Raw genomic sequence first — 27071 nt, forward strand, 5'->3', positions numbered from 1 at the left:
TTGCAAGAATGTTGGTGTGGTTTATAGATATTACATAGTTGTCCCCCTCAGAATCGCACACTATCTGCCAAGTCTAACCCATGGTTTTGATACTTTATTACGAAACAGTTCCATGTCAGAAACACAAAAATGACAGCATGACTTGACAATATTCAGCAATGGCGTTATGAAAAAATAATCAACTCGGACCAGAAATATGATAAAGCTACACAAAAACTAAATCATTACCAATGAATTATATATTGTGTTTTTTGTGCTTGATTGGAGGAGAATTTCTCACAACAGACAAGGTGGAGAGGAAAAATGTTTGGAAAGGTGGTTTTCTGACATATGTTCTTTTTTATACCAAAAGCATTGCATAACAAGTACTGGCCGTTAAATGGTATTTCTTTGCTTTGAAGCACTCAAATCACATCATCTCAAGCATTCAAATAAATTAATTGGCCTGAAGTCAACATCAGTCCAAACAAACAAAAATTCATATTTGCATAAAATAATGATACTTTTCTTTCAGTTTCTTTGAACAATCATATGCAAATCAACAGAATCATAATGGTATTATGCTCTCTTCCCTTCTTTCTTCTTTGTTGTTATTTTATGCAGCGCAACAATAATTATAAATCCATGAAGCGACTAGGTCTTCAAACAACATTCAGTCACAGCCAGTTACACATGATCGACAACAAAAGTGAAAACGACTTAAAAGTCCAGTCCAGCAACACTAACATAATGTGTGGTAATACTGAATGAATCGAACCGAGTCCATAACAGTGATGTAAATCAGCAAGCCAAAGCTAGGCCAACCAAGTTGATAACAGACGTACAAAACATTTAACAGATGTATAAAACATTGAACAGGAAATATCAAAAGCACATGACATGAACTGCACGAATCAGTTTTATTCATCAAGTGCAACAACTGAGGTTCATGTATAGCAATGCTCCCTCTCTCCATCTCACACACACACATAGCATCTCTGCTGAAATGCACAACTATGCTTTCATCCTGACACACACAGATATTCAATCGCAACATGGTTTTGATATGATGCTTAGCAACAATAATAGGATGTCTTCATCCATGCACACGTCTGTTCTCACACAAACAACCCATACACCTTCACCGGATCAAGCTCTTGACTTGCACAATCCTGATGATGTCATGTAAGACCATTCTATCTGAATAGGAATAAACACGTAGGATTCCTTAAATTCCCTATGGGCCGTCCACGACCCACATCATCCAGACTGCGTACTTCAAATTACGTCATCGTTTATTTGTTTGTTAACAAGGTCAGCAGGAAGTTTCTGTGGCATTTGAGGATTACATGACGTCTGGATCAAAAAACGCCCCATAGCTTCAGAGATACAGACATTTATGATTTGTGTGGCTCTTCAGTCATCCAGGAATCACAGTGAAGGTTAACCAACCACACTGGCACCTCAACACACAGACAACCCACACTTACACCTCATCTCACACAGACAACCCACACTTGCACCTCATCTCACACAGACAACCCACACTTGCACCTCATCTCAGACAATCCACACTTGCACCTTATCACACACAGACAATCCACACTTACACCTCATCACACAGACAACCCACACTTGCACCTCATCACACACAGACAACCCACACTTGCACCTCATCTCACAGACAACCCACACTTACCTCATCACACAGACAACCTACATTTACTTCATCACACAGACAACCCACACTTGCACCTCATCTCACACAGAAAATCCACACTTACCTCATCACACAGACAACCCACACTTGCACCTCATCTCAGACAATCCACACTTGCACCTCTTCACACAGACAATCCACACTTGCACCTCATCACACAGACAACCCACACTTACACCTCATCACACACAGACAACCCACACTTGCACCTCATCACACAGACAACCCACACTTACCTCATCACACACAGACAACCCACACCGACTTACACCTCACCACACAGACAACCCACTTACACCTCATCACACACACAGACAACTCACACAGACAACTTACACCTCATCTCACACAGACAACCCACACTTGCACCTCATCTCACACAGACAACCCTCACTTGCACCTCATCTCACACAGACAACCCACACTTGCACCTCATCGCACACAGACAACCCACACTTACACCTCATCACACACACACAGACAACCCACACTTGCACCTCATCTCACACAGACAACCCACACTTGCACCTCATCTCACACAGACAACCCACACTTGCACCTCATCTCACACAGACAACCCACACTTGCACCTCATCTCACACAGACAACCCACACTTGCACCTCATCTCACACAGACAACCCACACTTGCACCTCATCTCACACAGACAACCCACACTTGCACCTCATCTCACACAGACAACCCACACTTGCACCTCATCTTACAGACAACCCACACTTGCACCTCATCTCACACAGACAACCCTTTCTTTCCTGCACACTGTCAGCTGATTACAAAACCTAGCTTGTGCTCACAGATACACGACTACAATATCTAGGCATGGTTTTCACCCGCGTACACAGACATGCAGCTTAACATCAAGCTACCAATTCAGTTATTCACCCATGTTCGCCAGACATGCAGCTTAACATCAAGCTACCGATTCACTTATTCACCCATGCTCACGAGACATGCAGCTTAACTCATTCGAGGCGCAGCTAAATTTCCCCTGTGTTCCCTGCCAACGCGCGATTTAGAGCCATTTTGAAAAAAATATTAAAAATCAACAACACAAGATAACCTTACATACCTTATGTTTTTGCAAAGTTTGAAACTTACTCTTTTAGAAAATATATGAAACATTTGAAAGTACATACCTTTTGTTGTCTTCATATCCACGCAAAATATCCAATTTGAAGCAAAACAAAAAAACTTTCTACGTCATGGGTTCATCATACACAATGTCATGATCGACACTTGCATTGCCCGAATCATCACCCAAATGATCGTCCATTGGCACAAAATCGTCACCAGAATCTAAAATATCATCTCCACTATCATCATCACTGAGGTCAAGATCAGAACCGTACTGAATAACACGTTCTAGCACTCTTTTCAAGTTACTACGTCTCAGCAGAACGATCCGCCATCTTGGAAAAGTCAAAACACGTGGGTCGCACACCGTCAACAAAATTTTTATTAATCCCAACAATTTAAGGGAAGGAACTGTTTACAGTGAATGGTACCACTGTAGAGAGATAGAAGTTCATTGCAGGGGTTGTTTCCCTTGGTCAGCAGGACCGTTTACACCGTTAAAAATTCGTGATATCCGTCGGAACTCAAGTGCCGGCACGCAGCCAACGCTAAACACAGATGTCGGAATTCCAGTTCCGACGCGCCTCGAATGAGTTAACATCAAGCTACCGATTCACTTATTCACCCATGCTCACGAGACATGCAGCTTAACATCAAGCTACTGATTCAGTTATTCATCCATGTTCACGAGACATGCAGCTTAACATCAAGCTACCGATTCAGTTATTCATCCATGTTCACGAGACATGCAGCTTAACATCAAGCTACCGATTCAGTTATGCACCCAGGCTCACGAGAAATCAAGCTAACATCAGTTATTCACACAAATACACAGACAGCTGCAGTGTTCAAGCGATGGTGTCACCAAGACACACACAGATGCATGGATGGCACAATTCTCCATTTCATATTTTGAGGTAAAAAAAACAACAACAACAACACAGGCCACGATAAGCAAAGCAGTGTAAAAACACCCTGCAAACACTCAGAAACAGTGAGACATACATGTTGGTTGGTTCTTCCACTTATGGAGTGCTAGTATTGTTTGTCTTCAGATTCTTTCATGTCTGTTTGTTAAACCACTCTGTGGGATCGTACCTACCATAACTTTCAACATTTTATATTAACATCAACAAAAGGGCAGCTTTACTTCACGAGTCAACGTAACAGGCTTAAAAACAAAACAGGGGGAAAGCACCAGACTTTTGAGTCTGTATGCTAACAGTAAAGTATTGAAGCAAAAATCAACATATTCAATATGTCAGTATGCTTGAAGCAAAGCATAGAGGTTTGTAACCAACACAATGTACACAACATATATGTGTGCCGACCATTAAGCACTGAAACAAGCATATATAGGAAGAACCGTGCTTGTGCCAGCAGTGTCCAGACATCGACATAAGACAAAGACCGGCTTGTGAACAAGCCGTCTCACCACGCCCCATACTAAGTGAGATCAAGGAGCGCGTCAAGGTATTTTCTGATGCCAACACTCATTTTGTGGTGTCAACTTTACGATGCCAACAATCATTTTGTGGTACATGTAACAACTTTGTGTTGCCAACACTAATTTTGTGACGCCAACACTAATTTGGAGATGCCAACACGATTTTTTTAAGCCAATACAATTTTGTTACAAACACTAACTTAATGTCAACACAAATTTGTGATGCGAACACCACCTCTGTGATGACAGCACTAATTTTGCGATGCCAACACTCTCTATACAAACACTAATTTTGTGATGTCAACACTAACTCTGTGATGCCAACACTATCACAGTGACACAAGCCACACCCAGCAAGCTTCATAAAGAATAGAACACGCAATGCTGTATCACGACAAACATTGTGAAGAAAAAAGGGGCCTACACTTAAAATACACTGCAGAATTGTTCACTCACACAGTCAACACATGAGGCCGCCTTCGCTGTACAGAATTCGGTACAGGATTCTCAGCACTATCTTCTTAAACTCTCACATCTGCCAAAGAGCCATACATAAAACTTCAGCTTTAAACAAGAAACAACTTTCTTTTTCCCCTTGCACAGAAAAGCAGGTATGGATTATGTCCCTTTCTTTCTTTATTTGGTGTTTAACGTCGTTTTCAACCACGAAGGTTTTATCCCGACGGGGAAAGGGGGGAGATGGGATAGTACCCGCTATTACGAGTTAGTCGTGTGACAGAGTTTTCTTGCACACGAGACTGTAGATGTCTCACGACGGAGTAGCCGAAGTGAGACAGCAGCAGTCGAGTGTGCAAGAAAACTCTGTCACACGACTAACTCGTAATAGCGATTATGTCTCACAGCATAGGCATAGAAAGACAGAAATGAGTTTTGGGGGACGAAATAACAGGCACAAAACAAGACTGAAAAACACAATTGCCCTTTTACACATACCCTACACACGCATGCGCGCAGAAGATAGATTCAATGCGTTTCGTGTCTTTTCTGGTTGAATGCATTCAACAAAGTATCAACCAACGTTTCTGAATCTTTCAATGAAAAAAGATAAACTTATTTTGAACCAAACAGCACATACCAACGAAAGCTAAACACACAAACACACACGCGCACTAACACAGATTGAATGCAAAGCGCGAACGAACACGGAGGATTTTTGTAGGTCAGGTCGTGGGAAAGTCCACCCGAAATGTCCATAGGGGAACTGGTTGTGTTTGTATTGTTTATTTTCTCACAGTGATGTTGATGGTTTTTACAGTGCCGTTTTGAAAGAATATTTTCCGAATTTGGGGCACACTTTTGACTTTTGGTTCGTTTATCTCGTCGAAGTAACATTCGAGTGTTTCTAAGTCAAAACCTTCCAACACCGCTGGTGCAGATTAGATCTGCCTGACTGTCTGCGTGCGTGTTAGAGCTGAAGACGAAGCCTCAATCGCCAAAGCGTCACCTATCTGTAGGTCCTGAGCATCGGATGTACGTTGATACGTGGTGAGATCCGCACGGAACTGTCTATGCAACTTTTCCTAGTCACAGGTGTAAGGTTCGATCTATTCTTTGAAATTTCGTCCTCTGTGTACGTAGCAAAGCGTTTCGCCATTTTCGGTTTTCGTTGCAGACGACGATAGTGAAAGTAGTACCTATGGTTTTGTTTTGACCTTTCGTATTCAGGGTTCTTAATTGAAGCTTGGTAAAGGGAGCTTGTCGTGTAAGTGGAAAGTTGACGAAGCTTTTGAAAACAGAAATTGAATGAAGAAGAAGATGTGGCTTTCAGTTATGTACAGGAGAACGGGGTTGGTGTTATTCTTTTTCCGTCAAACACGAAGTACACAGATAAAACGTGGTTGACTGACCAAGGCCTGTTGGCACACTATTCAGAATGCACAACAAAATGTAACAACACTTTGATACCCATTTTTCTACGTTCGTGATCACTTGAAATGAATACTGAAAACATAAGTGTTTAAGGTAGTGACTGAATGTATGTGAAGGTAAACATTTTCAGAAATAAATGCATGATCAAAAAAATTGATTTCGGCATCAAAGCGTACAATCTTGCACACGTTTGCTTTAGTAGTGGCAAACAAGGAATGCGTGTGACATAGCCACTTGTCAATTGTTTCTTGTTCACAAAAGCACCAATCAAAAATTTGCTCCAGGGGCCTGCAACGTAGTACAATGTATTACCCTACTGGGAGAATGCAAGTTTCCAGCACAAAGGACTTGACATTTCTTACATACTCATACTGCTTGACTAAAATCTTTACAAAAATTGACTATATTCTATACAAGAAACACTTAACAAGGGTAAAAAGAGAAACAGAATCCGTTAGTCGCCTCTTACGACATGCTGGGGAGCATCGGGTAAATTCTTCCCCCTAACCCGCGGGGGGGTGATTATGTCCCTTCTTTTAGTCCCAAGTTTGGAGAGAGAAGTAGGGACACCAGAGAACTTTACTTTATTTGGTGTTTAACGTCGTTTTCAACCACGAAGGTTATATCGCGACGAGGGAAAGGGGGGAGATGGGATAGAGCCACTTGTCAATTGTTTCTTGTTCACAAAAGCACTAATCAAAAATTTGCTCCAGGGGCTTGCAATGTAGTACAATATATTACCTTACTGGGAGAATGCAAGTTTCCAGTACAAAGGACTTAACATTTCTTACATACTGCTTGACACACCAGAGAATATTCATTAGAAAAATTATTATCAAAAGACAACCGGTAACATATCAGAATATGCCAACAGTAAGAACATGTATACCAAAGTTTCTTCATTTCTCTTTTTCATATTTTTCGTTGCCATACATCTCGGATGCCAAAACTAGATAAATCTTTTCTCCGTGTGCGTGTGTGTGTATGTATGTGTGTGAGGGAGAGAGCAGGAGTGTGTAATGATCAGGCTGTCCAGAGATGGAAAGGAAACGTTATTTGTCTGTGAACTCACTCACTCACTCTGCTCTATCTTTGCACTGACTCACTCACTCACTCTTTTCTATCTGCCTTTCACTCTCCTTTCTCTTCTAGCCGCCGTGGTGGTCCGTTGATCAATGATGCTGGCCACAATTCTACATTGCGAGTGATTCACAGGGAGTTGGGTGGTGACCACATCAATACCTCCTGGCAGAGTCTCAGGAACTGGTTATTTCCAGCTGTTTCCCTTCAGCACAACCCTGACCCTATCCAATTCGCGCATTACATTTGTGAAGCACACACAGCGCTCACCGTCTTGACAAATTAACAAATAATGCACATCGCCCTGAAAGACAATGTTTGGGGTCCTTGGCCACAGGAAAATCTCTCTCTCTCTCTCTCTCTCTCTCTCTCTCTCTCTCTCTCTCTCTCTCTCTCTCTCTCTCTCTCTCTCTCTCTCTCTCTCTCTCTCTCTCTCTCTCTCTCTCTCTCTCTCTCTCTCTCTCTCTCTCTCTCTCTCTCTCTCTCTCTCTCTCTCTCTCTCTCTCTCTCAAAAGACACCAACAGGGAAAGCCTATTCATCGTTACCCACAGCCCTGTTGTTGATCGTATCACCGCTATTTTGAGTGTTTGAATAAATCTGACACTCATTCATACTAACATTGTGTCATAATTTGTTTGTGTAGTACATGTATGTACCGGGTTTGTGACATTTCTGGTAGGCTAGCGACTTTCTTGAAGTGACTCGCCCCGCCGGCGAATTTAATTTTTATATTTGGCCATCCCTGCACCAGTATCATTTGCAGGCAGAATGTGTACGGAAGTGCCAACAGAAATCACCCCCGCGTAAAGCAGCGTGCAGTGTTCACAACAGGCCCAGGACTGCAGTATTCACCAGTCTTTTCCATAGTCAGCAGTGTAGACGCCACATTCAGCGGTATCACTCACAGAACAGATGTAGGTAGATGACTGGCTGTGAGTTGATGGCTGGCTATAGGTAGATGACTGGCTGTGGGTAGATGACTGGCTGAAGGTAGATGGCTGGCTGTGAGTAGATGGCTGGCTATAGGTAGATGACTGGCTGTAGGTATATGGCTGGCTGTGAGTAGATGGCTGGCTATAGGTAGATTTTCCTCTTCTTCTTCAGAGTTAATGGGCTGAAACCCCCCACATGTTTTTTGCACGAATGGGTTTTTAATGTGAATGACCATTTTTAACCCGCCATTTAGGCAGCCATACACCGCTTTCGGGGGAGCTGCAGGTAGATAACTGGGCACACACCACAGGTGTTTACTTGTAGATGAGCTGCGCCTTGTAGGCACACACGATCAGCTTGGCCTTGGAGGTGGCGTCGCGTCGAGTGTGGATGACCAGCTCGTTCCAGCCCGGGATCAGAGGGTGGCACATCAGCACAAAGTTGGACTCCTGCAACAGACAGCAACGCTTACAAGGAGCACACACGACATGTCTAGGTGAGACACTGTCACTCACCCCACAGAGCAGAGTACACAACAAGACCTAACCATAACGGTGTAGATAACACCTACCTCGGTGAGACACTAAAGTGTGATAACAATTTAGGTGAACGTAACAAGACCGTACCATAACGGTGTAGGTAACACCTCGGTGAGACAATGCAGTGTGATAACATTGTTGGTGTACATAAGACCTAACCATTATGATGTACACAACAAGACCGTACCATAACGGTGTAGGTAACACCTCAGTGAGACAATGCAGTGTGATAACATTGTTGGTGTACATAACAAGACCTAACCATTACGATGTACATAACAAGACCCAACCATAACGGTGTAGGTAATACCTCAGTGAGACAATGCAGTGTGATAACAATTACGGTGTACACAACGCCTACCTCGGTCAGACAGGGCTGCAGGACCCCGTTGAGCGTGACCTTGTCCACAGCACACTGTCCATACAGCCGACACTTGACGTCCTGCTGGCTGAAGCGAGCATGAGCGATGAACAGTAGGCACCCCATGCCTGGAATCAAAAACACAAGTTTACCATTGACACTGACACTAGCATGTAAAATCATGGAAGGCACTCCCACACCTATTTCCTACTGTCTGACTCAAACTTGACTGTACTGTGACCTTGACTTCATTTATGTGCTCTAGTTTCAAAATTATTAGAGATTGATAATTTTCCCTTTAATGGCCCAAATATTGACGAGGGTTAACCAGACTTAGGTCATGTCGCGAGGTCATCAAACCCTAGAAGTATCCAAAGTTTCAAAGCTCCAGCTTCAAACACATCTCCGTAAATCTCAAAACCTGGGACGATGCAAGTTTTCTTCCTTTCTACACATTCCAGGACTGAAGGGGTATTTGAAGGGGACGGTGATAATGCCACTCTAGCTATACTGTGTAGTTCAGGGTTTGTATTGTGTATGAGACTTACCAGGATCGAAGGGGTACTTGAAGGGGACGGTGATAATGCCACTCTAGCTATAGTGTGTAGTTCAGGGTTTGTATTATGTATGAGACTTACCAGGATCGAAGGGGTACTTGAAGGGGACGGTGATAATACCACTCTAGCTATACTGTGTAGTTCAGCGTTTGTATTGTGTATGAGACTTACCAGGATCGAAGAGGTACTTGAAGGGGACGGTGATAATGACACTCTAGCTATACTGTGTAGTTCAGCGTTTGTATTGTGTATGAGACTTACCAGGACCGGAGGGGGCGGAGGGCTGGAACTTGAAGGGCACGGTGATGGTGTCGCTCTCGCACAGCGGTACACAGTGGTGAGGAAACACGCAGGACACGAGTCGCGCTGTGCCACGCACCGTCAGGTTCACCTGCTCCTCAAAGGAAAGCACCACCCTGCACAGGCAGCAAGACAGGTACAGGTAATGTCTCTATCAGGCTTTAATGTGCAGGTTAGGAGAACAGCATACCTCTGCATAATGCTTTACTTTGGAGATGACAAAATGGCCTACCTCTGTGTTATAATGCTTTACTGTCAAGATGACAGAAAGGCCTATCTCTGTATAATGTTTTACTGTACAGGTGACAGAAAGGCCTACCTCTGTCAAATGTTTTACTGTGCGGATGACAGAAAGGCCTACCTCTGTCAAATGTTTTACTGTCTAGATGACAGAACAGCCTACCTTTGTACAACGTTTGACTGTGCAGACGACAGAAATGCCTACCGCTGTATAATGTTTCACTGTACAGGTGACAGAAATGCCTACCGCTGTATAATGTTTCTCTGTACAGGTGACAGAAATGCCTACCTCTGTGTAAAGTTTTACTATGCAGATGACAGAAATGCCTACCTCTGTGTAAAGTTTTACTATGTAGATGACAGAAAGGCCTACCTCTGTACAATGTTTCTCTGAGTCTGTACAGGTGACAGAAAGGCCTACCTCTGTGTAAAGTTTTACAATGCAGATGACAGAAAGGCCTACCTCTGTGTAAAGTTTTACTGTGCAGATGACAGAAAGGCCTACCTCTGTGTAAAGTTTTACTATGCAGATGACAGAAAGGCCTACCTCTGTGTAAAGTTTTACTATGCAGATGACAGAAAGGCCTACCTCTGCACGTGGTCTATCAGCGTGGTTTCCACGTCAGCCAGACGACACTGCTTGGCCAGCTGCAAGGGGCTGAGAGCCGCGCTGGACGTTGAGTTGAAGTCAGCTCCGTGGTCCAGCAGAAGTTTCAGGACCTGCTTGTCTCCACGTCTCACCGCCTAAAACACAACACATCAGTCTTATGAAACATATGTGATGTACCACACAACAATCAGTCTCATGTATCGTATCGATGTCTTGGTCGAATTTTGGCGTAACTCGATTCTTGGCGATTTTGATGTTTTTGTGCGTTCGACTAAGTAAATCATTCTCCATGAGAAACATCAGGGTCCCCACTGGTTTTTAGAAACAAAATTCCATGACTTTTCCATGAGCCTCAATAACATTTTCCATGACTAGATCCACAGGTCGCCATTTCCGAACACGCAAACTTTTTACGTCTTGTCACTGCCAGTTTTGACACTGGCTTGCTTTGCACTGAATTTGAGTCAGTTTCTACGCAGTGTCTCTTCGACAAGCAAGTCAAGCATTTGCTACGCAGTCAGATTATCGGTAATGTTTGCTGGTCCTGTCATTTCACTAAACTGGACCAGCCACTGTTTGTATCCATCTGCACTTTCGTAAATTCCGTTTCGTAACCGTCACTGTGACTTGAACTGTCATTTTTTTCACCGCGATACACAGTTCATTGCGAAGATCTTCCTTGGTAATTCGTTACAATTCCGCATACTTTTTGTTGTCAAGAAACAACTCGAAAGAAAGTTTCAAACTCATCATCCTCCATCTTGCTTGTCGAAGCGCTAAAGTACTTTATCGATGCAAAAACAAAAGCAGAAAACTTCGACGAAATCGACTCAAATGCAGCGCAGACGACACGACGAGATAACGGAAGGAAGTGAGCCTCGCTTTGGCTCAAGTGCCGTTAAAAATACCGTTATTCTCGTATGCAAATACGAACGAGAAGTTGGTCATACGAACAAGCCTTGTGCTGGCGACGCAAATTGCTGCTGGCTGGGCGACGAAAATAGCCGCTGGCGTGCTAAAGGTTCTTTTTTTTTTTCTTTCTTATTTTTTGTTAAATTCCATGACTTTCCATGACTTGAATTGAAATTCCATGACTTTCCAGGCCTGGAAAATTAAAAATCAAATTCCATGACTTTCCAGGTTTTCCATGAACCGTACGAACCCTGAACATTCTCTTAAATATGTTTGACAATACAGGCAAATCCAGCTAACTCACAAACGGTTAAGTCAAAAATTCGCTTAGCACACAAAGAAATTCTGGTCCGGAATTATCCCTCTTTATCTATGTGTACAAAGTACCCTGAGCTCGAAATGGGATTTCTCTTACGTAAGTCGAAAGACGGATAGCACACAACAGAAAGTCAGTCCCAAAGACAAAGTTTACTCTATATTTACTACAGCAACTCGAAACACGAAACTTGGCGTCAAACACTAGCGCATTGTGTAACCTTATTCCCTTCTTCTCTACACGGACGCCACACCGACTGGTCAGTCGGCACGCAATAAAGTATGAACTGAAGTTTGGAGGGGGCGAGGAGTAAGGAGGGGGCGAGGAGTAAGGAGAATTATCCAACTCCAAGAAAACATTCTGAAAAAGGTGGGGAAGTGGTGACAAGGCAGTGAACGCACTCACCATGCACTGACATCATACGAAAGCAGCCACACAAACACAGCACAGAGGCAGGTGTGCAGATGTTTTGTGAGAATAAGCGTTGAAAACCAGTTTGAATAAAAAAAAACCCAGCAGATAGAGCCGCATGTCATAATCATTCTTCTTGTCTGGCTTTATTGACTGCATGCCGATCTTGTGGCAGTGACTTTTCACTCTTCAGTCGGACTGTACACAAACCGCTCTCACTCTCCCTCACCCGTGCCCTCACTGACTACCCTAAGCCCTGACAACTGATCCAAGGTTGGAAATTGTTTGGAAGAGTACACCTCTCTATTTCTCTCCAATGCTCTTCCTGCTGACTTCAGTGACACCGGACACCCCACTGAGTTTAGCCAGCTACCCCCCCCCCCCCCCCTCTCTCTCTCTCTCCCCCCAGCCATGTACTGTTTGGTGCTGTGGCCAGAGAGGTGTCACCGGCTAATTGAGGCCAGCTGCACTGTTCACCTCAGAGCAAAACTAGTTGACTGTGTCTAACTTTTGACAAAGCAACACAACTGAAGGGTTCACAGATTAGGTAAGCGACTCACTGGTCAAGGCTGCAGGGAAACAAGAGTATCTTGTCAATGAAAGAGGTTACACACAGATACGCGATGCTGAGAACGGTGGCCGATTTTTCACTCTCTTTTTCGGAGGGCCTTCATCATTGCAGGGACTGCTGTAAAGAAATGCTTGCTCAGAAACTAACTCTTTTTGCATTGAAACATGCACCAGAACTGGTGGACACCATCGACAATGGCAAACATGAAATCGAAGCAGTTTGCTTGAGGAAACGGTCGTCAGCAACTCAAACTTCTCTGTTTTCTTTTTTTAAGAAAATCTGAGGTGACTTTCTTTGTGGCCCCGCCCCCTCCCTCTGTAAGAACCCCCCTCCATAAGGACCGATTTTTGTCAACATTTTCAAGGTCGCTAGAGAGGGGTTCCACTGTACTATGACCAAGTCGAAATTTCGGATAGGACACAATAACAATTCGGTCCCTTCAATTTCGTCTTATCCGGATTTGCCTGTACATGATTTAACATTCTGTTATCTTTCTATCCATACCAGGAACGAATATAAACACTATTTCATTATAAAAATAATCACTTTTGTCCTTCTCCTGAAAAGCTCTTAAAAATGAGTTATGCCACGTCAGTATGTCATTCACCACAAAGCACATCACTCTCACGTGACATACTCAGCATCTTTACCCCTGGTCTTACTCTGTGAAGCTGCTACAGAGGAAACACCCTTTCAAGACCCCCCGATTTAAGACTCCCTTCTTTTTAAGACCTTGGATTTCCAGATTTTCTGTTCATAACCTGTGTAGATTTACCTCCTTTATAAGACTTCCTCCTCTAAAAGACCTGATTTTCTCGGAATTTTTTAGGTCTTAAAAGGGAGGTTTCCACTGTACTCAGCAAGGCAGGGAGCAAGGAGAGCAAAAAGGGAGGTTTCCACTGTACTCAGCAAGGCAGGGAGCAAGGAGAGCAAAAAGGCAGAGGTGGCAAAGACTGACCTTGAAGAGAGCAGACTCCCCGCTGTGGTCGGTGGTGTTGACGTGCGCCCCCATCTCCAGCAGCATGAACACCGTCGAGCTCTCCGCCTGTAACACACATTTTCATTTACTTTACTTTATCCGGCCCCCACTACACTCACACAATACACTCTACACAACGCACTAAACACACTCTACACAACACACTAAACACACTCTACACAACACACTAAACACACCACTTAACACACTCTACACAATGCACTAAACACTCTACACAACACACTAAACACTCTACACAACACACTAAACACACTCTACACAACGCACTAAACTTTCTTTCTTTCTTTATTTGGCGTTTAACGTCGTTTTCAACCGTTCAAGGTTATATCGCACGCACTAAACACAATGCACTAAACACACTCTACACAATGCACTAAACACACTCTACACAACACACTAAACACACTCTACACAACACACTAAACACACTCAACACAACACACTCTACACAACGCAATAAACACACTACACAACGCACTAAACACACTCTACACAACGCACTAAACACACTCTACAAAACGCACTAAACACACTCTACAAAACGCACTAAACACACTCTACACAACACACTAAACACACTCTTCACAACGCACTAAACACACTCTACACAACGCACTAAACACACTCTACACAACGCACTAAACACACTCTACACAACGCACTAAACACACTCTACACAACGCACTAAACACACTCTACACAACACACTAAACACACTCTACACAACACACTAAACACACTACACAACACACTCTACACAACGCACTAAACGCAACGCACTACACACTCTACACAACGCAACAAACACACTCTACACAACACACTAAACACACAACAAAACACACTCTACACAACGCACTAAACACACTCTACACAACGCACTAAACACACTACACAACGCACTAAACACACACTACACAATGCACTAAACACACTTTACACAATGCACTAAACACACTCTACACAGCGCACTAAACACACTCTACACAACGCACTAAACACACCGCACTAAACACTCTTCACAACGCACTAAACACTCTCTACACAACGCACTAAACACACTCTACAACACAAAATACAAAATATACTGCACAACATTCTGCTTGTGCACAAAACAGGTCAGTTGTGCCACCAGTGGCCCTGGCAGCTGACAAATTGTAGTCCAGTTGTCATGTGAAATAACCAAAGTCTCACACAGGAGTGCATTTTCCATTGAGTTTTGCAAGTGAAGACTCTCTTTCTGCATGGTACCATTATTTAAACCCTCAACCTCATCGCATAACTTTCAAAGTGATCTGAAGCCATTTTGCCTTGGATGATACCTCTTTAAGTTTAACTAAGGCAAAAGTAAAAGCTGCAGGTGTTACTCACGTGTTCCACAGCCAGCATGAGAGCTGTGATGCCGTTCTCCTGCACCTGAGCGTCTGCCCCTCGTGACAGCAGGTGCACGATGATGTCATCTGACCCTGTACATGTTTCAGCCAGTGTTAACAAGATGAAGCGAGATGCAAGCAAAATTTAAACGTACTCTCACCACCCTCTATGAAGTACGACAGGACATCTGATTGATTGATACCTGACCGTATAAATCTGACATATTTGAGAAAGTTAATGGGACTATGTCCGATGTCCGATGCCTAACAACATCACTGCAACCTAACACTGCTCATTACCAAGACTTTCCTAAGAAGAGGGAAAGAGAAACATCACAGAAAAACTCAACAAAGAGTCGACACTCATAGGAAAGAGTGATAAAAGAGAAACAGCACAGAAAAACTCAAACCACTGCACGAACAGGGAGTGACAGCACTGAACAACTACAAAAACTTGATGCAGGACAGAGAGGAGTGAAAGTTGAAAGTGAACGGTGAAGGGATGGCAGCAACGATTACCTCTCATGACAGCATGCATGAGGAGCGTGTTGCCCTTGTTGTCGGGAAGGTCAAGGTTGTAGGGCTTGGTGCAGGCCAGCGCTCGCTCCACCAGGTAACAGTTGCCGTCCATCACCGCCTGACGCAGCTCCTCTGTACACAGCATGTATTGTGTCAGTTGGACACTCGCCCACACACACACTCACACAATAAACACTCACCCACACACACAATCACACAACAAACAGACACACACGTACATACACGTGTACAAAACACACACACGTGTACAAAACACACACACACGTGTACAAAACACATACACTGACTCACACACGTACAAACTACAAAACACACACAGTTACAAACTACAAAACACACACGGTTAACAGTCGCTGTCCATCACAGCCTGACACAGCTCCTCTGTACACAGCGAGCATTGTGTCAGTTGTAGTTGTACACAAATACACACACACACACAAACAAACAGACAAATCAACAAATACACACACACACAGGTAACACTAGTTGCCCCCATCATGATCAAAATTAGTGACCAACAGAAATTAATTTTTCCCCAAAGTAGTGAGTGACTTCAGTAAACTATACTTACCATCGCTTAGCTCCATGGGAGTCACAGGCGGCAGCAGCAATTTCTGAAAAGATGACCAGATGCTCTGCTTAATGATCCACAAAGTTATGAAAAGGCAATCAGATGCTTTGCTTCATGTTCACTTGATGTCTGAATTATGAATAGGTAACATACTTACTGCCCATTATGTCCTCTGGCATGTAGGGTAGCACTGATTAGGTAAGCAAATCTAGTTTAATTAGCTCAAAGCAGATTGTAGCCACCAGAAAAAACTCTGTTTAAAAAAAATCAATGAGAAGCGCCCCTTACCTCCAAGTACTCAAGGTCAATTCTCTGCAAGGCAAGGTCAAACTCCGCGTCCAGGCCTGAAAGTCAAAAGTCAGAGGTATAAATCTTTACCTTCATGTTTCCTACATAGTACACAATAACACAGTGTTTTGCCAGTTTTAAAAAGTGTATCTATCGTAGAGTGGATATAAACAAAAGTAGAGTGGATCTAAACAAAAGACGGAAGAAAGGTCGTGCCCCCTGCACACAAAGTTTCATTAGGGATACAGCAAAAAGACTTTCACTTCAGAGAAACCATAGAAACATAGTTTTGCCAACTTCTCGGTCAGTGCAGAAAGACAGGACTCGGTGCAGATCTCCTTGGTTACGCAGTGTTGTTCTCAGGCCTCCGTCTTCGATCGTTGACACATGTTTTAGATCCGGTGCATTGTACTAACCCCTGACCGGTCAACCCTCCGATAGTTTTGAAATGTCGAAGATCTTCTAGCAAACCATTTTTTTTAAAGCCAGTACATTTTGACCTGTGCATATTTTCTATCTGGGTCCATCTTACTGATTTTCCTCTTAGTGTGGGAACAACACTGGTTATTTAGTTTTTCAGACAACACACGCACAGAGTGTTGGTTTCTTTCTTTATTTGGTGTTTAACGTCGTTTTCAACCGTTCAAGGTTATATCGCGACGGGACAGAGTGTTGGTCCCAACTTTCGAAAATAATAGCCTAAATAGGTTAGTTGGACCTGGACCAGCAATATATTTTGCATACGTCCAAATGAATTTTTCTGCTCAGTAAGAAATTTGATGGCAAAAGACTTCCTTCTTTACATGTCAAAATTATCAGATTGTAGATCCATGTGTCGGATCAACAACCAAAATGTGCCAGTGACCGAATACCAAGGCCTGGGAACAACCCTGCTCACACACAGATACACAGACACACACACAGACACACACACACATAGAGAGACACTCACCTTTCAAGTGCCGAGACTTGTCGCTGTCCGCAGCATACAGGGAGGAGTTGAGAATGGTATCCAGCGGCAACATTCCCTCCCCCTTCTTGGTGACAGACGACGTAGACTTCCAGCTGTACGGCCTGTCCGCATTCTCCTTGCCAGATATGGGCGAGTTGACCCCCAGGCGACCTACTCCCGCAGGAGAGTACTTGGGGTCTCCTCGCGAATCCCGCGTATACAGGTCTCGACCAGAAGGAGAACTAGGGTAGGAACTATCCCTGCTTGACCCTGAGCTGAGGTGGATGTACCCCGATGCCAGGTGAATGTCCCGGCTTGACCCCGATGCAAGGTGAAGGTCACGACCTGACCCCGAGGGGAGAGGAGAGGCTGAGAAGTGTGACTGGTCTCTGGAAGGGGTGGAGGCGAAGCTGGTGCCCCTGCCGCTGGTAAGACTGGTGCTGGCGCCCGACACAAAGCTGTCTCTGACACTGGAGTACAGGCTGGGGGTGCTTGTAGCAGAGTATACACCAGAGCTACTGCCAGTAGAGTAGAGACTGGAGGTGTTACTAGTGGAGTACACACCAGGCATGTCTCTGCTGGCAGCACACAGCAACAAGTCTCTGCTGACACCGGCAGTACCGCTTGGACTGAACACACCCGGCATAGATTCTCTGCCTGCACCGGTAGGACTGAACACACCCGGCACAGTCTCTTTGCCAGTACCAGTAGGACTGAACACACTCGACACAGAGTCTCTGCTAACCTCAGAAGTAAAGTCCCTGCTGGAGCCAGGCGGGTATCTCTTCCTGGAGTCCACACTCTTGATGTCCAGCTGTTCAGTCCTGTCTGCAGCCTGCCTGCTGTCTAATTGAGCGATGTCTGTTCTGGCCAGCCTGCTATCTAACGAAGCGAGATCTGTCCTGGCCGGCTTGCAGTCGAGTGAAGTGGGGTCAGGCCTGCCCAGTCTGGACCCTGGGTCAGGTTTGACAGTTGGGGAGGGGTGGGGGGAACTGGCAGTGTCAGGAGCTGTCTTCACGGACAGGTCCCTTCTTACGCCCGTCACCACTGTGCTGACTGGTGGGAATGCCAAGTTGTCTCTGGCCTGAGGCCGCACAGACTTGACTGCGTCTCTGGACTTTTGTTTCTCCGCGCGGTCAACGTCAGCCAGGAACATGGGACTGTGTGCTGGGGTCTTGGTCTCTGCCTTCACCTTGGGCGGCTCTGGCTTAAGGATGGGCATGGCGATCTTCAGCGGAGGCACTTTCTTATCCGTCACCTTTTTTGTGGCGGAAAAGGAGAGGGTGAGTGGTGCCGTGTCATCAGCCTCTGTGGGGGGAGGGCTAGCCAGCACGGACTCTCCCGGCTGGTCCACGTCCATGGGACTGTTGGGCGCTGAAGGGGAGCTCTTGGCGGGTGACGCTTGACCTTTGGTCACTGCCCTGCTGTGCTCCAGGGCTGTGTCCTGCTTTCGCTTGCGTGAAGACAAACCTTTCTTCTTTCCTGCAAACAGAACACATCACTGGTAATATGCTTTCTTTCTTTATTTGGTGTTAACGTCGTTTTCAACCACGAAGGTTATATCGCGACGGGGGAAGGGGGGAGATGGGATAGAGCCACTTGTCAATTGTTTCTTGTTCACAAAAGCACTAATAAAAAATTTGCTCCAGGGGCTTGCAACGTAGTACAATATATTACCTCACTGGGAGAATGTAACATGCTGCTTTCTTCACTATAGCATACTTTTTAAGACCTCAAAAATTAAACAAAACCAAATCTTAAATGGAGATAGCTTTACATATACGAACAGAAAATGTGAAAAAACAAGGTTTAAAAAAAAGGGGGGGGAGGGGGGGGGGGAGTTGAGTTGAGTCTTAACTCAGAGGTTTCAAAAGGGGGGCTGCACTGTACCGCTCTAACTTAACTAACTTGAACAGAGAAAAGTCTTCAGAAGTGCTATGTCTCATTGCAACACAAAACAAGAGGCGAAGCCATCAAGGCTCACGTAAGAAATCGACAAACAGTAACACAAACTCAATCACTCCGTCACACATACACACACACACACACACACACACACACACACAGAAAGAGCATAGGTGAAACTGTGCAAGAAAGCGAGACACTAGATCTAGATCTGTCTGTCTGCATGTAGCCTACTTACAGGGACACGACTGCCAACAGAGTCTCGGCCCGCTCAAAATAATAATGACCGAGACTTTCAGTACTTCCTTCGCGTGACGTCTAACCCTCTTACGTCATAATGTGACGTCAATGTAATGTGACGTCTTCAAATGTTAGAGTTTCTACCACAGACATACACACGCACAAACAAACACACGCACAGACAGACAAAGTTACGATCGCATAGGCTACACTTACGTGAGTCAAAAAGTGTAAGTGACAAACTGCGTTTCCAAGCCACGAATCCCTGCACCACACCCCACATTGATTTGATAATGTACATGAAATATGCATAATGAAAAAGAATGATCCAAACCTTTTCCTTTCAGTTTCCTTTCAGGCAATTCGATTTCCTGCAAAATAAAATACTAAAGATCAAAACAATGTTTGTGACATAAAAAAGAAAAAGTGGATTTGGAGAACTGAACATGTTTATTATGAATCAGAGACTGGGCATTAATTAGAACAACACAGGTCACTGCACAAATTTAGATATTTACTAGTGAATCAATCAACCAGTCAGCTAAGCAATGAATCACATCATTTTTTTCTTTAGGAATGGAAGGCGAGAAAAGGAGACAGAAGTAATTTTGGAACACTTTCTCAATTTGCAATGCCGTCAACTTCATGATTTATACAATTCTGTCCTTTTCCATCTCTTATACCTGTGTGGAAGCAGTTAAGGAAATGTACAACTCACAAACTGCGCAAGAATAGTGTGCAGAAATAAGGGAACCTGACCACACATCACTGTCACAACAATCACTATGACATCACAGTCACATTTACCACACATCACTGTCACATCACTATGACATCACAGTCATATTTACCATGACATCACTGTCACAACAATCACTATGACCTCACAGTCACATTTACCATGACATCACTGTCACAACAATCACTATGACATCACAGTCACATTTACCACACATCACTGTCACAACAATCACTATGACATCACAGTCACATTTACCATGACATCACTGTCACAACAATCACTATGACATCACAGTCACATTTACCATGACATCACTGTCACAACAATCACTATGACATCACAGTCACATTTACCATGACATCACTGTCACAACAATCACTATGACATCACAGTCACATTTACCATGACATCACTGTCACGTCTTGCCACTGTCACACTTACCATGGCATCACTGTCACTGCTGGCAGCGCCTCTGTCCCGAGTGCCCTTCCTCTGACCGCTAGTCTCCTTGTTGTCCTGGCTGGGTCCAGACTTGCTGCTCCCTGTGTCTCTTTGACCGCTTGTATCTCTACTGACTGGTGATGACCGTTCCAGGCTAGGTCCACACTTGTTACTCCATCCGTCTCTCTGACCGCTCGTATCTCTACTGACCGGTGAGGACCGTTCCTGGCTGGGTCCAGACTTGCTGCTCCCTGTGTCTCTTTGACCGCTCATATCTCTACTGACCGGTGAGGACCGTTCCTGGCTGGGTCCAGACTTGCTGCTCCCTGTGTCTCTTTGACCGCTCATATCTCTACTGACCGGTGAGGACCGTTCCTGGCTGGGTCCAGACTTGCTGCTCCCTGTGCCTCTCTGACCGCTCATATCTCTACTGACCGGTGAGGACCGTTCCTGGCTGGGTCCAGACTTGCTGCTCCCTGTGTCTCTTTGACCGCTCATATCTCTACTGACCGGTGAGGACCGTTCCTGGGCGGGGGTCTGCCTGCCCTCCCTCCCCACACCCAGCACATCCTGGGCAAAGCGCTCCAAAACAGGTATGATGGCGCGAGGCCTCACAGTCACAGGTGAGGCAAACAGCGGCTCACACGAATCACCCCTGCTGGATGCCGTTGTCATGGAAACAATGTCTGGGGGGCCAACTTCAATTGCCGATGTAACTGCTTCTTGTCCCGATGCTTTACCTTGTTTCTTCCCTCTTTCTGCCAGCAGTTCTGGCATGTTCATTCCTTGGGTGCCAGTGCTGGCTTCTGACTCCTGGCCGCTTGTCTTTGCGTGTAGAGGAGGAGCACTGGGCCCTTTCTCCGCCTCGGACACAGAGCAGCTGTTCTCTGAGTCGCTCAAGCTCGCCAGTCGCTGTGTACGTTTCTTTCGCTTTTTCTGTGCCGCTGCCTGCTGCTTGCCCCCAGTCTTGACCACAGTATCCCTGTGAGATGGTGACTGGTGTGACGTCGTGTCTTGGTCAGGCTGACCGGTGCTGGCACTCTTTCCCTGTCCCGTCCCCACACACCGGGCCAGAGGAGTACAATCGTCAGAGCTTGCCTCCGAGCTCTCCGTCTCACTTATGGCGTTCTTTCTCCGACCTTGACCTTTGCCCTTGCTGTGCACAGAGGCAGGATGGGAGTCAGCCTCCTCGTCACTGTCGCTCACGGATTTCTTTCTGGGTCGGCCTCTCCCTCGGCCCTGCCCCCTCCCTTGGCCTGACCTCTTCTGGGATGAAAGGGCACCGTCCCCGTCACCCTCTTCTTTGTCAGAACTGTCTTGGACGCGGTTCTTGGGAGGTTTCCCTCGCCCCGAACCTTTCTTAGGAGAAGGAGAAGGAGAACCATCACTACCAACGTCTTTCTCATCAGAACTGTCCTGGATGCGGTCCTTGTGTGGTTTTCCTCGGCCCTTGCCGCTGCTCTTCTTGTGAGAAACATTATTATCGGATGACTCATCTTCAGAGACGAATTTTTGGCGGGGCCTGCCGCGCCCTCTGCTTGAGCCTTTCCCTCGCACCGCACTTCCCCTAGGCCTCCCACGCCCATGGCTGCTGTCCTTCTTCTCTGGCTGACAAGAGCGTTTGGTCAAGGCCGCTTGCCCCTGGTTTTCCGCATTTTTCTTCTTGTTGGCCAGCGCCGCCGTCCTCGACTTGACCTTGGAGTAGAGGTCGGGCTGTCCGAAGACAATGTCCTTGTTCTTCTCCAGCATCTTGAAGAACTTGGTGTCTTCGTTCAACAGACGTTCGTCATCACTTGAGTCGGACGAGCTGCCGGAGCTCTCCTCCCCAGGCAGCCTCTTTCCTTCCATCCGCAACTGCAACAGCACAAGGCAAAAGTCTGTAACATCAGATAAACACTACAGGGACATGTCTTCCATACTCTCAGCAGCACACAGCAAAAGGCAACGGTCTTTAACACTGGATAAACACTACGGGGACAAGTCTTCACAACTGCACACAGCAAAAGGCACCAGTCTGTAACACCGGATAAACACTACAGGGACAAGTCTTCACAACTGCACACAGCACAAGGCACCAGTCTGTAACACCGGATAAACACTACAGGGACAAGTCTTCACAACTGCACACAGCACAAGGCAACAGTCTGTAACACCGGATAAACACTACAGGGACAAGTCTTCACAACTGCACACAGCACAAGGCACCAGTCTGTAACACCGGATAAACACTACAGGGACAAGTCTTCACAACAACACACAGCACAAGGACACTACAGGGACAAGTCTTCACAACAACACACAGCACAAGGCAACAGTCTGTAACACCGGATAAACACTACAGGGACAAGTCTTCACAACTGCACACAGCACAAGGCAACAGTCTGTAACACTTGGATAAACACTACAGGGACAAGTCTTCACAACTGCACACAGCACAAGGCACCAGTCTGTAACACCGGATAAACACTACAGGGACAAGTCTTCACAACAACACACAGCACAAGGCAACAGTCTGTAACACCGGATAAACACTACAGGGACAAGTCTTCACAACAACACACAGCACAAGGCAACAGTCTGTAACATTTGGATAAACACTACAGGGACAAGTCTTCACAACAACACACAGCACAAGGCAACAGTCTGTAACATTTGGATAAACACTACAGGGACAAGTCTTCACAACAACACACAGCACAAGGCAACAGTCTGTAACACCGGATAAACACTACAGGGACAAGTCTTCACAACACACAGCACAAGGCAACAGTCTGTAACACCGGATAAACACTACAGGGACAAGTCTTCACAACTGCACACAGCACAAGGCAACAGTCTGTAACACCGGATAAACACTACAGGGACAAGTCTTCACAACAACACACAGCACAAGGCAACAGTCTGTAACACCGGATAAACACTACAGGGACAAGTCTTCACAACTGCACACAGCACAAGGCACCAGTCTGTAACACCGGATAAACACTACAGGGACAAGTCTTCACATCTGCACACAGCACAAGGCACCAGTCTGTAACGCCAGGTAAACACTACAGGCAAGTTGAAAATAATTGTGACTGTACTACGAACACTGTGAAGATAAAGAGTAGCACCAGTACCTTCCGCATGCGACGTTCCTCCTGCCTGGCCTTCGCCTTGTCCTCCTCGCTGCGGTCGTAGTCTTCCACCATGTCCTGTACCACCTCCAGGTTTTCCACCGGCTCCCATGTGTCGTTGGACGGCGGGTACCCCTTCCACCGCACCCGGTACACGAATATGTTCTGTGATGATAAAAACACTCCTTTTACTTCCAGGTACCCCTTCTAACACACACAGTACACAACCATTGTATAAAATATAATTAAAGATTATCAAGATAAGTGTTGAAGCTATCACTTGTTCGCCATGTTTTGCTATCGGAATGTGTATTGATTATCATTTCAAGAACGTGTCCATAAGCAATCTGCTTGTTAACGTTCTTAATGTTGTTATTGTTTGAAACGTGTGGATGAGAAATTGAATAAAACACGCTTAAACCAGTACACAACCATAATCTGCAGTGATAAAAACACTCAACTTACAGAAAAGTTTTTCACAGGCTCCCAATCTCACGCTCTCTGTCTTGTGTTTGTGTGTCTGTGTGCGTGTCTGTTTTTAAATATAGTTTTTCTTTTTTATACTTTTTACTTTGAGGAATTTTTTTTCTTCTCATTTGCACCAATAACAAAAAAAATCGCTTGATTGATCAAAAGAAGGGTTCAACAAATGACAGGAAGTTACAGTTACCTCCCTTGACAAGACTGAGACAGAACAAAGTAATTCACCTATGAATTCATGAGCCAAATTAACAAATGACTTGTTTTTCCGTTTCAGATTTACAACAAACTGATTTCAAGTGCATTTGTTCCATTTGATAACTCTGAAAAGGACTTAGTGTACCCAAACCAAAAAACATCTTGCATGTAGGCCAAGAAATTGCTCTCCTGACAGAGACTGGTTCCTTGCCAGTGGGCTACATAAAGTGACTGAATGTCACAAACAAATAGTTGCCAATGCTCGGGAACAGTTGTTGCAAATAAGTTTCTCTGTCTGGTGCAGTGGGGTGGTTATGTTGTGTGTTGCTGAATGACAAAAGGGTCACCTAGTGTTGTGCTCTTGAGTACATAGATGCAAAATTCTGGCAAAGCCCAGATCTCCAAAAAATAAATGCAGTGTAATTTAAGAGCTTCGACAAATGCAAGAAATATTTAATCAGACGCTATCCGCCCTCTACACAGTATAATACTAATAGGACATATGAACGACATCATTTATGAATCAGACATTTGAGTTGGTTAATCAGACTATGTGTATTTCCCATGTCTGATGACAAACAACATCAACATCCCTGTAAAGGCGCCCCCAACTCTACAGTCTCAGTAGAGCTCTGGCTACAGTAGAAAGGCATCCAAAACTCTACAGTCTCAGCACAGTTCAGGGTAGAGCACTGAGCAGAAAAGCGTTCTAAACTCCAGTCTCAACAGGGCTCAGGATACAGCATAAAGCAGCCCCAATCTAAATCTGGAAAACTCCACAGTCTCAGCATATCTCATGGTACAGCAATAAGGCACCTCAAACTCCACACGCCCCACAGCTGGCAGTACAGCTGTAGAAAAATGATGCCAGCTGAGGCAGGGGCAGTGAACCCATATCATGGAGCAAGGTCAAGGGAGGGTAGGGACGGAGAGGGGGAACCAATGCTGCAACCACTATCACAGTGAACCCAGATTATGGAGCGGGGCCAAGAGAGGGCAATGGGGGTGGAGGGGGGGGGGGGCAAGGCTGTAACCACTATCAGTTCACCCTGAGGCTAGCTGTAGCATTATGCTGCTCCACTGCACTGATTACACTGTCAGCAAAGACCCAGCATCACACTGCATTGCAACCATGTTTTTAGGCAGGCACACAAAAAAACATTCCACAAACACATGAGCAGACAAAGGATAGGTTCATTTCTTCAATATATATACTTTTGGTTCAGAAATCTGGTTGTATTCCTTTCTGAGAAATTCTTACAAAGAATTCTGGAAATAATAGAACTGAAATAACTCTGCAGTTGTTTTGGACTTGGAATCTTTCTGTTGTAGTTGTACATGTTTTATTCTCACTTTGTGTCACACGTAGAAATGGTCAGAACTAGAGGCATGATCATTGATAGTCAACATTGAGCCACTGTCAAGTACACATAGTAACACCCAAAATCAGTTTTAATCGGTGGTTCTGTCTTATGGGGCCTGTTAACTTAAGGACTGACTGCATATAATCTTCAAGAATTATGTGAGGATGCTTCATTCTGTGCACATCATCATCAAACTTTTCATGCAGTCTTTGACGCTGCTGCAGCAGTGCGCACAACAGACTATAGCAAGGAGCAAGGAAAAATGGGAGGATGCATAAATTTTCATAAACCTCGGGGCTTGAGCAAAAAGACTGACAATGAATGGTCACGTGATGTGAAGTTGGCCGGGTGAGGGCACCGAGGCCAGAGTGCGATCAGTGACCCTGATTGACTGGCAATACCTGCAGCCTCATGTTTCATCATTTCACTACAACTGCACATGTCCGTCTCAACAAAATAGTGTGCGTACCTATCAAACACAAACTGATGGACTGCTAAGAGTAAACCTCACTGGCCATTTCTGCTGACAGCCGCAGTTTCAAGCTCTGAAATAACGGAGACGTGACTACAAAGCAAATTCCAGGGAACAATGTCAACATTTCACACATGCCAGAGCAGCTTTCAATTTAACAACACGTCAAAGTTCACTTACGTTTCTCTTCCTCCGAGCCATAATCTTCTCCACTTCAAAATAGTCTTCTTCGTCACTCTCCTCTTCCTCAGACTCCTCGTCCTGTTCTGAATCCTGCTTTTCTTCTTCCATCTTCTGCTCTTGCGACGGCACACCTCGCTCGTCCGCCATGTTTCTGGCTGCACGGAAGTCGAGGCTAAGTTCGGACGGAACAGCTTTCTGCAGTCAAATGCGACTCAAACTATTGACTACAAATTTCCACAGAAACA

The 27071-nt window shown here is 45.0% G+C and overlaps 1 protein-coding gene across 6 annotated transcripts; it reads right to left on the reverse strand.

Moving 5' to 3' along the window:
* Window positions 1-79: 79 nt before the first annotated feature.
* On the reverse strand, window positions 80-27011 carry LOC138961599 (uncharacterized). 6 transcript variants are annotated; one of them, XM_070333260.1, is made up of 17 exons: window positions 26824-27011; window positions 24133-24294; window positions 21014-22867; window positions 20165-20201; window positions 17686-19167; window positions 16734-16789; window positions 16446-16488; window positions 15854-15985; window positions 15333-15427; window positions 13920-14006; window positions 10731-10885; window positions 9863-10017; window positions 9045-9172; window positions 2038-8593; window positions 1849-1908; window positions 1592-1651; window positions 80-1560 (listed from the first exon to the last, which is right to left on the reverse strand). In XM_070333260.1, exons 1-14 carry the CDS (start codon window positions 26971-26973, stop codon window positions 8459-8461), a joined length of 4671 nt encoding a protein of 1556 aa, XP_070189361.1. In that variant the 5' UTR covers window positions 26974-27011; the 3' UTR covers window positions 80-1560; window positions 1592-1651; window positions 1849-1908; window positions 2038-8458. The 6 variants fall into 6 exon arrangements, with proteins under 6 accessions (XP_070189361.1, XP_070189364.1, XP_070189360.1 ...); XM_070333263.1 differs by having other exon boundaries at window positions 80-1442; window positions 1621-1908; XM_070333259.1 differs by having other exon boundaries at window positions 80-1533; window positions 1621-1908.
* Window positions 27012-27071: the final 60 nt, after the last annotated feature.

This window comes from Littorina saxatilis, linkage group LG3, assembly GCF_037325665.1.
Source record: "Littorina saxatilis isolate snail1 linkage group LG3, US_GU_Lsax_2.0, whole genome shotgun sequence".
NCBI classification, from domain to species: domain Eukaryota; kingdom Metazoa; phylum Mollusca; class Gastropoda; order Littorinimorpha; family Littorinidae; genus Littorina; species Littorina saxatilis.